This window comes from Hemiscyllium ocellatum, chromosome 9, assembly GCF_020745735.1.
Source record: "Hemiscyllium ocellatum isolate sHemOce1 chromosome 9, sHemOce1.pat.X.cur, whole genome shotgun sequence".
NCBI classification, from domain to species: Eukaryota; Metazoa; Chordata; class Chondrichthyes; order Orectolobiformes; family Hemiscylliidae; genus Hemiscyllium; species Hemiscyllium ocellatum.
This window is the reverse complement of record NC_083409.1, coordinates 78,517,577-78,529,892: the sequence shown is the minus strand read 5'-3', so window position 1 is coordinate 78,529,892 and position 12,316 is coordinate 78,517,577. Positions and strand designations below refer to the sequence as shown.

Sequence of the window (12,316 nt, the reverse complement as noted above, 5' to 3'; positions counted from 1 at the left end):
TGGTTACCACTAACTCCAGAGATATTTTGTAGCCGATCTGTACAAACTGAAAAATATCAATGTGCTATCTAAGGATCTTTCTGTGAATCTCTGTAGTGCAACTTGTAGATGGTACACACTGAATGCATGTGGAGGAAGTGGATGAGTTGCCAGTCAAGTAGGCTGCTTTTGTCCTGGGTGGTATCAAGTTTCTGGTTTGTTTTTGGAGCTGCACTCATCCAGATGATTGGAGAGTATTCCATCATGCTCACGATTTGTATCTTGGCGATGGTGGATAGGTTGTTGGGAAGCAGTAGTGAGTTACTCAGTGGTTAGCACTTCTGTGTCATAGCACCAGGGACCCGGGTTCAATTTCCACCTCGGGCAACTGTCCTTGTGGAGTTTGCACATTCTCCCCGTGTCTGCGTGGGTTTCCTCCGGGTGCTCTGGTTTCCTCTCACAGTCAAAAAAGGTGAATTGGCCATGCTAAATTGCACATGGTGTTAGGTGGATTAGTCAGGGGTAAATATAGTGGGTTGGGGTTTCTGTTTGGAGGGTCGGTGTGGACTTGTTGGGTTGAAGTTTCCATACTGAAGGGAATCTTAAAAAAAAATTCTAACCAACGTCTGACCTGTTCTTATAGCCACTGTATTTATATGGTGAATCCACTTTTGTTTCCAGTCAATGGTAACTCTCAGGATGTTGATAGTGGGGGATTCTGTGATGGTAATACCATTGAATGTCAAACGGTGGTGAGATGGTCATTGCCTGGCATTTGTGTGGTGTGAATGCTCCTTGCTGCTTGTGCCAAGCCTGGATATTGTCCATGTTTTGTTGCATTTGGAAGTGGAATGCTTCAGTATTGGAGTTGTGAATGGTGTTGAACATCGTGCAGTCATTGGGGAACATCCTCACTTCTGACTTAAAGATGGGAAGCAACTGAAAATGGTTGGACCCAGGAGACTATCCTGAGGAGCTCCTGAAGAGATGTCTTGGAGCTGAGATGATTGACTTTCAACAACTACAATCATCTTCCTTTGTGGCAGTTATGATACCAACTATCAGAATATTTCCTTCTGATTCCCATTGACTGCAGTTTTTCTATGCCTAGGATTTATTGTCACCAACCCTGTTGCCTTATTTGATGTCTAGTCTTCATAGTGCAACAGCAATCCAGAAACACAGTGACTGCACCCTGGGAAAATTGGCTGAGCACTAATCTGTTCTGCCACAATTGCACTGATTTGTTATGTTCACGCAGTTAATTGGCGCCCAGTCTGATCTGGAAGAACGTTTGATTTTATTGTGTACTATAAAATGTGAAAGGAAACCCTAGTAAGTGACTCAATTACTAATTGACTGTTCATCTCAAAAGGTTCAGTAATGTTGATTGACTTTCTTAATGGTAGAAAGGATTAGGTGGAAGTTGTAGGGGTAGGTGGCCAGACTTTAAACATGAATGGTTTCTTCGTGATTACCATTTTAACATGTTTTGGGTCTTTTGCTAATTTTAACTTAAAAGCAAATGAAGAGAAGAGTGGGCCACATCCTGTTAAATTACTCCAATGCTACTGTAAAACTGGACGATAATTCTTCTGGTGGCATGTTGATCAGTTTACAATCACTATTTCTCTTCAATCAAAGTTCTTTGAAAAAGAATGTTGTTAAGTAAACAGTCATTTTTAACATATAGGCTTATAAAGTGGTGAACTGTTTTCTAGCTTAACCAGTGATTTCATAATCATGTGGCCAGTATCCTAAACGAAGTGGTCAGTCTAGGTTTTTTTTTGGAAAACTGATTCATGTAAATGCAAATTTGAATTGGAAATCGTAAAAGTTTGAGACATTGGCAGTATTTGACTGCCAGTTATTCAAGAGCAAAATGTCTAAGACCAGAGGGCGCAAGTTAAAGATGAAGAATAAATTGTTTAGAGAAGATCTGAGAAAATAGTTTTTCACCCAGCCGGTGGTGGAAATTTGGAAGGTGCTCCTTGAGAGGGTGAGGGAGGCAGATAATCTTGCAACATTTTAAGACGCATCAGGATGTGCAGGTAAAATGCCAGAGACTAGTAGGCTATAGATCAAGTGCGGGTAAATGGGATGAGTATTGTTAGATGTTTGTTGGTCAGGATAGTCATGATGAGCCACAGATTCTATTTCTATGCTATACAATACTAGGACTCAAAGAACAAAGAAAATTTACAGCCCAGGAACAGGCCCTTCGGCCCTCCAAGCCTGAGCCAATCCAAATCTACTGTCTAAATCTGTTGCCCAATTCCTAAGCATCAGTATCCTTCTGCTCCCCACCCACTTGTGCATCTGTCCAGATGCATCTTAAATGAATCTATCGTGCCTGCCTCTACCACCTGTGCTGGCAATGCGTTCCAGAAGCCCACCACCCTCTGTCTGAAGTACTTGCCGCGTGTATCCCCCTTAAACTTTCCACCTCTCACCTTGAAAGCATGACCTCTGGTCATTGAATCCTTCACCCTGGGAAAAAGCTTGTCTCTTTCCACCCTGTCTGTACCCTTCATGATTTTGTAAACCTCAATCAGACCCCCCCCCCCCATCTCCTTTTTTCTAGTGGAAATAAGCCTAACCTATTCAACCTTTCTTCATAGCTAGCACCTTCCATGCCAGGCAATATCCTCATAAACCTTCTCTGCACCCTCTCCAAAGCGTCCACATCCTTTTGGTAATGTGGCGGTCGGAACTGTGCAGAGTATTCAAAATGTGGCTGAACCAATGTCTTGTACAATTTTAACATGACTTGCCAGCTCTTATACTCAATACCCCATCCGATGAAGGCAAGCATACCATATGCCTTCTTGACCACTTTATCCACCTGTGCAGCAACCTATTGCTTCTACATCTTTCCATAATCTGTTTACCTATTTGTTCTTCTACCTCACGCTCAATGTTGGGAGGCCTGTAATACAGCCCCAACAATGTAACTGCGCCCTTTTTATTTCTCCGCTCCACCCATAATGCCTCACTACCCAGGACCTCCATAATGTCCTCCTTCAGCATAGCCTTGATATCATCCCTGACTAGCAATGCAACTTTAGGTGCCAATCATGCTCTTCCTTCAACCAAGTCTCTGTAACTGCAATAAAGTCATACTCCCAGGCACCAATCCAAGCCCTGAGTTCATCTGCCTTACACACTATACTCCTTGCATTAAAGTAGATGCATTTCAAGCATTCATCTGCTCTCTGTCTATTTTTCCCTTTTGTTAATGCTATCTTCATGATTCTTTTAGTCTCCAGTCTTCGCCTCGTTGCCTACTTATTTTCTCTTCTGGTTCCCAGCCCCCTGCCACATTAGTTTAAAACCTCCTCAACAGCCGTAGCAAAAACTCCCCCAAGGACATTGGTTCCAGTCTGGTTCAGATATACACCGTCCATTTTGTAATAGTCCCACCTTCCACAGAACAGGTCCCAATGTCCAACAAATCTGAATCCCTTCCTCCAACACCATCCCTCAAGCCACGTGTTCATCCTGCCTATTTTTTTCATTTCTACTCTGGCTAGCGCGTGTACTGGTAGTAATCCTGAGATCACTACCTTTGAGGTCCTCCTCTTTAATTTCTCTCAACTCCCTGAATTCTTCTTTCAGGACGACATCTTTTTTTTTACTAATATCGTTGGTGCGCCTATGCACCAAGACAACTGGCTGTTCACCCTGCCCTTTTCAGAATGCTCTGCAGCGGATCGGTGACAGCCCTGACCTGGGCACCTGGTAGGCAACATCCCATCCAGGAGTCCCGTTTTCGGCCACAGAACCGCCTATCTACTACTCTTGTAATAGAATCCCCTATGACTATGGCCCTACGAGTCTTTTTCCTGTTGTTATGAACAGCAGTGTCCGCCACAGTGCCATGATCGACAACGGCCCTCTCCTAGTGTGCCATCTCCCCCAACAGTATCCAAAACTGTATACCTGATTTGGAGGGAAATGAACACAGAGGACACCTGCACTGCCTTCCTACTCTTTTTCTGCCTTTTGGCCACCTATTCACTGTCTCCCTCAGCAATTCTAACCTGCGGTGTGACCAGTTCACTAAACGTGCTATTCACAACCTCCTCAGCATCGCGGATGCTCCACAGTGAGTCCATCCGCAGCTCCAGAGCCATTATGCAGTCAAACAAGAGCTGCAGCTGGACGCACTTCATGCAAGTGTAAGAGTCAGGAACATCAGATATGTTCCTGATCTCCCACATCAAGTAAGAGGCACATGCCATGGGTCTGAGGTCCCCTGCCATTGTAAAAAATTAGCTTTGTATGAACTAACTAAAACCAAACAATGTGCTTAAATATATGAAAAAGAAAAAAATAAAAGCCTTACCTTAGAGTCTTTTTCTTCCGGTTAGAGGAGGGGGATATTACACGTGTAATATCTCTAATTTAGCCACTTCCCAAATATAAATTAAGCCTTTATCTTCCCGGCAGCCCTCGCTTCACTCCACCTTCTCGCTTCGCTGCTCTGTCAAAATGGAGAATGAAAATGATAAGTTGTCTGAGTCCCAATCATGTTCTCCGTTTCTTTTACTGTTTTACTTAACTCTTCATCTGTAGAAGCACAGAAGCTAGGAGCAAGAGTACTTTTTTGTGCTGTTATACCATTTGCCCTGCAAATTGCTTGCTACACCTGCCTGTCTTTCATCATGCCCTCATGGATATCCTTCAATGAAGTCAATTTACTGCCTTTACTTGGTCTGCGCTAATTTAACTCCAAATAAAAATCAGTATGGTTGACTGTTAATTGTCCACCAAAATGGTCTAGCCAGCCACTCCACTGTATCAGACTTAGATTTTTAAAAAAAGTGAAGGAAACTGTTGGAACAGAAACCGTCGGCACGCAGTTGATTTTGAGAACTGGTTCTGCTTCCAGAAAATCATAACAAAATTGGGAAAACTGTTCTGGAGGCTAGTCAAGTGCACAAAATTGTATCTTACAACTAATGTCTCACACTTGATTGCTATCATGATCACACCAGTAGATAAACTGACCACTTGTTAGTCAGTGAGATGAAATTGGAAGGAGTTACTTTTTTTCAACCCCTTTTTAATTTATGTTTAGCACTGTCCAATACTTAACTCCCACTTTGCAATAGCAACATGAGCTGTTGGTGAGTACCTGGCTGGTACAATTAAATATGGCAGAGTAATTCAGTCACTTAACGTTCATAGTCTGTGGAATGTGTTAAGTCATGGGTGCACCATGTTTCTGAGTTGGACATATGTCACCGTCTGCAGAAACTAGAGCTCTGGGTTTTGGAACTTGAATGGTGACAAGCGTCACTGTGCGTTTGTGAGGCAGAGGATGATGTGGTCACACGGCAGCATAGAGGAGTGCAGGCTGATAAGGAATGGGTGACCACTGGGCAGGTCATTGATTTTGCAAATGGTTTTCCACTTTGGTGAGGGTACTAGTTCCTTTGGAGGAATGCAATCAGAGGCAAGATGTTAGCACCACGAGCAGCTCAGTTGTAAAGGGGGGGGGGGAGACAGGGCAGGTGAATGGAAGAGCAGTACTGATGGGGTTTCTTTAGTTTGTAGAACACAGACATTTGCGTCCACAGACATGACTCCAGGATGGTATTTTGCCATGTTTAAAGCCATCACAATGGTTGCAGTCCTTCTTCTGGAAAAGAGTGAATAGAGGTTGTGTTTCATCTTGTTAGGAAGAAGATCAGGTCTTCAAAGGAAATATCTGGGCATTATGAAGAAGTTTGTAAAATTGGACATCCAAAGCAGTAATCTCACGATTATTCCCAGTCCCACGTAGTAGTGAGTATAAACAAGAGAATTGAGTGATCAAACATTTGCTAGAAAACTAGGAGGAAACACTTTAGATTTCTGAGGCATTGGGACCAGTTCTGTGATGGGTGGAAGCTTTAGAAGTCAGATGGATTCTCTCTTTGCAGACCAGGCTGAACATCCTTGCATGGAGATTTGGTAATGCCACTGGGAAGGGTGAAGTGACTTCAGGCTGATCAAGATTGGGACTGAATATCTAGGAATAGTCCGTATTTAGGAGTGGATGAAAAGGAAAAGTGTTGGAGTAGTGCTTTTATAAAGAATGACATTAAAAATTTGTAAGAGAGGATCTTCAATCAAAGGATTGAGGTATAGAATCCATTCAGTGGAGTAAGAGGTGGCAATCATTGAGAGGTGTTTCTAAACATCAAATATAGTTCTAATGTAGGGCATGTTTTAATTCAAGAAATTGGATGTATGTTATATTGGTAACGCAGTGATAATGGGTGACATCATTAGCATGTCGACTGACTTAACCAAGTCAACACTGCTTTAGAGAATGAATTGGCTTTCTGGAACAGCATGTTGAACCAACTAGGGATTGAGCCGATTAGAGGCCCCACCCCATCGCCTTCTCTTTTGCTTGTCTTCCCTCAAGGTTGAATTTCCTTGGATGTTAAGTCTCCAGCCTTGGTCACCCTGCAGCCATGTATTCCTATTGTACCTGTTACAACTATTTGCACTGTTAATTCATCTACCTTATTGCTCCATGCACTTAGAGAATGTAACTTTAGACTTGCCATCTTGACATTTTTATTTACCTTCTGCTTTGGGAAATGGAGACAGCATTATTTACACTTCCAAAGAATAAGAGGTGATCTCATTGACTTCAGAATTTTCTAAGTTTCAGACGTGACAAGGTGAATGTAGATAGGATGCTTACCCTTGCTGGTGACTCGAACTGAGGACATACCCTCAGAGTAAGGGGCAGACTCTTTATTTGAGGTGGTGAGGAATCTTTTTCATCAGAGGGTGGTGAGTCTTTGTAATTCTCTACACGAGACAGCAATGGAAGTTCAATCATTTGAATAGGTTCAAGACAAATTAATTTCTGGATACTGATGACATCATAAGGATAGAGAGATGATACCATTTTTTGGACTGAGAAGAGGATCAGCATGATCTAGAATGTTGGGTAGGCCCATGGGCTGAAAAGCTACCACTGTTCTTAGAGAAGCACAGGCTTATGCTGTTCGGAGGAGTGCTTTGGAAGTTCTCAATATTGATGTTAATCCATGAAGCTTTTGTGGCATCTCATGCGTAAACAAGAAAACCACTTGATGCCCATTTGCTGCCCATCATTTGTTGGTTAATAAATTTCCATCCACAGTGATTTACATTTTGGAAGAAGCACTGAGTGTAACAAGGGCACAGATTGGACTCTGTGGGGTTTAACTTTCCATAATCAAGTATGGCTCAACAATATTGTGATTCTTGAAATAGAAGCTATCACCAGGAAGCCATCACCTCCCAACTGAAGCCTTTGTGTTGCAAGACTGTTCGAATCAATTGTATCAAGTTGGCATGATGGTAGTGCCACACAATATGATAGGTAGCTGACTGAGCTAGCAGAGTCCTGAAGCATATTGCTGCCAGACTGAACCTATGGTAAGAAGACAGACAGACACAAAAAACAAAACATAATTGACCTTGTCCTTCTCTGTTTTGTCTTAGATGTTTATATAATCATGATGGTGTTTGCCAGAGTGTCCACTGCACAATCCGTTAGAGTGGAAGTCCCATTTTCACACTGAGAATATCTATCATATTGTGTGGCGTTGCCATAATGCTAATAAATACAATTGATTCAAACAGTTTTGCAACATAAAGGCAACAATTGGGAGGTAATGGTTTCCTGGACTGATAATCCATGGCCTCCTATCAAGGGTCACAACTTCCCCTCCCATGTGATTAACGAAGCCCTCCAGCACATATCCTCTACTTCCTGCACCTCCACTCTTGAATCCCACCACTTCAACTGCACCAAGGATAGAGCCCTCCTGGTCCCCACCTATCACCCCACCAATCTCCGGATACAGCGCATCACCCTCCATCATTTCTGCCACATACAGTCAGACCCAACACCAGGGAGAGGGAGTTCCCCCTTCACCCCATTAGCAATCAGCGGAACTTATTCCCTTATGACTCCCTTGTTAGGTCCATGATGACCATGAATCAATTGTCAGGGAAACTTATCTGGTCTACTTAATGTCATTTAGGGAAGGAAACTGACATCCTTACCTGGTCTGGCCTACATATGACTCCAGACCCACAGTAATGTAGAGTCGTAGAGCATGGAAAAAGGCCCTTTTGCCCCACCTTGTCGAACAGGTTTCCTAAACTGACCGAGACTCACTTGTTGACCTCACTCTCTCAACCTTTTCATATCCATGCACCTGTCCAAAAGTCTTTTAAATGTTGTAATAGTACCAACATCTACCACTTCCTCTGGCACTCATTCCATAATATGGACCACCCTCTCTTGTCCCTCATGGCGACCACTTTTCAATCTTTCCCCTCTCATCTTAAACCTGTGCCATCTGGTTTTGGACTCCTTTGCCTAGGCAAAAGACATTGACTGTTTACTTATCTGTGCTTGTCACAATTTTTTTTTAAAAGCTTCTGTAAGGTGACCCCTCAGTCTCCTATGGTCTAGTGAAAAACATTTCTCACTTATCCTTGAACCTCAAACCCTTCAGATCTGGCAACATCTTTGTAAATCTTGTGTGAACCCTTTCCAGTTTAATAACATCATCTTTCCTATATCAAGGTGACCAGATTGATGTGCAGTACTTCAGAACTCCAAAAGTAGCCTTACTAATGTCTTGTACAGCTGTAACATGACATCCCTACTTCTCTGCTCAGTGCTCTGATTGATGAAGGGATGCATGCCAAGTGCCGCCTTCGCCACCCTGTCTACCTGTGATGTCACTTTCAAGGAACCTGAACCCCTAGGTCTCTTTGTTCGACAACACACTCCAGGATCCTATCATTAACTGAGTATGTTTTGCCCTGGTTTGTCTTAGCAAAATGCCACACCTTGCATTTATCTGTACTAACCTCTACCTGCCATTCCTTTGCCCCCGGCCGAGTTGAACAAGATCCCTTTGTACTCTTTGAAAATCTTCTTTGCTCACTATACACCAATTTTTGTGTCATCTGCAAACTTACTAAACATGTCATATATTATGTGTATGCTCTGCTCCCTAGTCTATGTTCTGTTTAAGTTGATTACCATACTATTTGAGATGCTTCCACACTTCAAGTAGTTTGTAAGCTTTGAAATTGGGTCTCCCATATGCTAAGAATATCTGTGGTGCTAGCACTGAATCTTCAGAAATATCAGGATTTCACCATCAGATGTGAAGCATCCTGGATTTAACCACCCTTCTACAACTACTTCAATAACTTTCTCTCCATCATAGGGTCAGACTTAGAGATATTCACACAGAATTCAGTGCCTTTCACAGTTATTCAGATACTGAAGCAATCTGTGTCATTGCACAATAAGACCTGGGTAACATCCAGGATTGGGCTAACAAGTGGCACGTGACATTTGCGTCATTTGAGTGCTTGACAATGACCATCTCCAACAAGAAAATCTAACCATATCCCTTGATTTGCAGTAGCATTGCTATTCCTGTACCAGCTATTGTTCATGTCCTGACAGTTACATTCCAGAAATGAAAGCTATGTCGTAATAAGAGCAGGTCAGCAGCTAAGAATTCTGTGGTAATTGACTCCTATTGATACTCCTCAAAACCTGTCTACTGTCTGTAAGGTTGCAAATAGACAGTGTGATGGGAAGTCTGGATGGAGTGCATCTCTGATAACTCAGAGCTTGACATCATTCAGAGCAAAGCAGCCTGCTTGATCAAAACCTCAGCCACTGCCAATGTTCAGTGACCTCTTGTGTACGATACGGAAGATGCATAGCTGAATTTGATCTAGAATCCTTCAATTGTGTCTTCCAAACCCATGTGATCTTTTGACCTGAAGGCTAAGGGCTGCAGAAGCATGGAAGTGCAGCCAGCTGCGAGCTCCGGTCTAAGCTGAAAGCCATCCTGATGTGCACAGTCTAGAATACATGGCAGTTCTTGCATTGACACCAGGTCAAAATCCTGGATCTCCCTTTCTAATAGTACTGAGTGTCCTGACACCAGATAAACTGCAAGATTTCAGGAAGGTGATTCACCAGTGCCACATTATGGGGAATTAGGGGTAGGTAACAAATGCTAACCTTATTAGTGGCACACTCATGCAGAGGAAATACGAGATGAAGTGTGGTCCTGTAAAAAACCTATATAATCACAGCAAAACGTCCTTGTTCTTGTATTCCAATCCCTTATAATAAAGGGCAACAAACCTTTTTGGAGAAAGTGAGGACTGCACATGCTGGAGTTCAGAATTGAGAGTGTGGTGCTGGAAAAGCACAGCAGCTCGGGCAACATCAGAGGAATTCCTGATGAAGGGCTTATGCCCGAAACATCAATTCTCCTGCACCTCTAATGCTGCCTGACCTGCTGTACTTTTCCAGCACCATGCTGTTGACTGCTTACCTTTTTGGCTTTCTTAACTGATTGCTGTGCGTGATGTTCTATGTTTCACTCTGCAAGGATCTCCAAATTCTTCTGAATAACTTCCATTGGGGTCTTAGTTTCAGCACAAAAAACCTGTTTTTCTATTCTTGCAACCAAAATGGATAATTTATACTTTCCCACGTTACATTTCACCTGCTGTCATCTTACCCAATTACTTATCTGACCTATATTCTCTTAAGCTTCTTTGAATCCTCCACAGTTGGCATGCTCATCTAAACCACTGATACAGATTGTATGGAGCTAAGACTGAAGCACTGATACTTCCAACACTGCATCTGATTTACACCCACCCTTTCCAAAAGTGACTCATTTATTGCTACTTCTTTGTTCCAACCCATGAACTAAGCCTCAATCCAAGTTTACTTACTACTCACAATACTGTAAGCCTTAATCTTGTGAAAAAGCCTCTTGTGTGTCACTTTGTTAAATTCTGTATTGTTTTATTGTCTCTTTTTGTCTGTCAGCCCATTCTGCACTTCTCCATATTTTACATAGTCTGATTTTCTTTTTCTCCTATTACTTTCAAAACTGATGTCTGCTATGTATGGGTATAGTTTGCAGTGTATCCTGGAAGTTGAAGCTCAAACATTTTCTGTTCTTTCTATTTGTCTTGATTCTTTATAGATTTGTGTAGTTATGGTTTTATGTTATAATGCGTACAACAGCAGTTTTTTTTTGAAAATTTTACAGGTGCGGCACAGAACATCAGGCCAAATAATGGCACTTAAGATGAACAAACAGACTAGCAACAGAGCAAATATGTTGCGGGAAGTACAATTAATGAATCGTCTTTCTCATCCCAACATTCTCAGGTATTTGAACAGTAATTGGTGAAACCATTTAGTCTTGAAGGAAATTCACTTTTGAAAATGTTTAGACTGTTCTGTGCTTACCCTGTGTTGCTAATTAGACATTCAACTACTTTGATTTTAATATTCCCAAGTTTCTTCTTTCGCTGATGGAAGCACATTTAGGTATTGTTGTGTAAGCTTGCAAGTGGCTTGCATGTCAAACATATATGCTACGCTTGTGAATTTGGTTTGAATAAACGTTTTATAGAGTATTGAATGTTATCTTGTTGCATTAATCTGTTTTAATCCTTTAACTGAATGTCTGGGTTTTTATTTTGATGTTAGAAATTGAGTATAAAAATGAAATTACTGCTGTCAGCCATTCCCAATTTTTCTCTCATTTCTTAGCAATTTAGACAGAGATGAGAACCCTTGTAGCATTCTGAATTCCAATATTGTGCATCTTTGTACATGTACATATGTTTCTGTGTGGCTACCAGTGCTGTTGTTGGTTCTCATGAGCACATTCTGTCCTGGGTTTCCTTTGGGTGTTCTGGTTTCCTCCCACAGTCCAAAGATGAATAGTTTAGGTGGACTCGCAATGCTAAATTGCTCATAGTGTCTCAGGATGAGGAGGCTAGGTGGATTAGCCCAGGGAAATGCAGGGTTACAGGGATGGACTAGGGGGATAGGTCTAGGTAGGCTGCTGTTCGGAGGATCAGTGTAGATTTGATGGACCAAATGGCCTCGTTCCATATTGTTGGGATTGTATATAACTGAACATTCTAATTAGTTCTTCCACTTTGGAGAGGAACTCTTGCTTGAAGGAATGTTTCAATATTGAGGCAGGATTTATTTAGATTTGTTTCTTAGTCTTCTGAGACCTTCTGTTTGAGAGCAGTTGTGTAAGATATGAATGAAAAAAGGTGATAAATTCAGAAAGTATTTTTAAAAAATGCTCTAGTCTCAGTTATTTTCTTAATGGTAAATCACATTGTGTTTCTGACATTATAATTTACTGAGCATAGAATTGGATAATGATCCAGAATAAACTTGTGCAACCAATTCTGAAGAGGAGTCATATTGGATTCAAAATGTTGGCACTATTTCTATCTCTATAAA

General features: G+C 41.8%; 1 protein-coding gene across 4 annotated transcripts in view; it reads left to right on the top strand.

Annotated features, from left to right (window-relative positions):
- Nucleotides 1–12,316, top strand: part of tesk2 (testis associated actin remodelling kinase 2) — a 90,448-nt gene that overhangs the window by 30,180 nt on the left and 47,952 nt on the right. For 3 of the 4 annotated variants that reach the window (XM_060829861.1, XM_060829862.1, XM_060829860.1), the window contains one exon: nt 11,094–11,215. In XM_060829861.1, the coding sequence (XP_060685844.1) occupies nt 11,094–11,215 (122 nt within the window). Of the gene's footprint in view, nt 1–8,772; nt 8,803–11,093; nt 11,216–12,316 lie in introns of those variants that run through there. The other variant, XM_060829864.1, reaches the window with a different exon arrangement.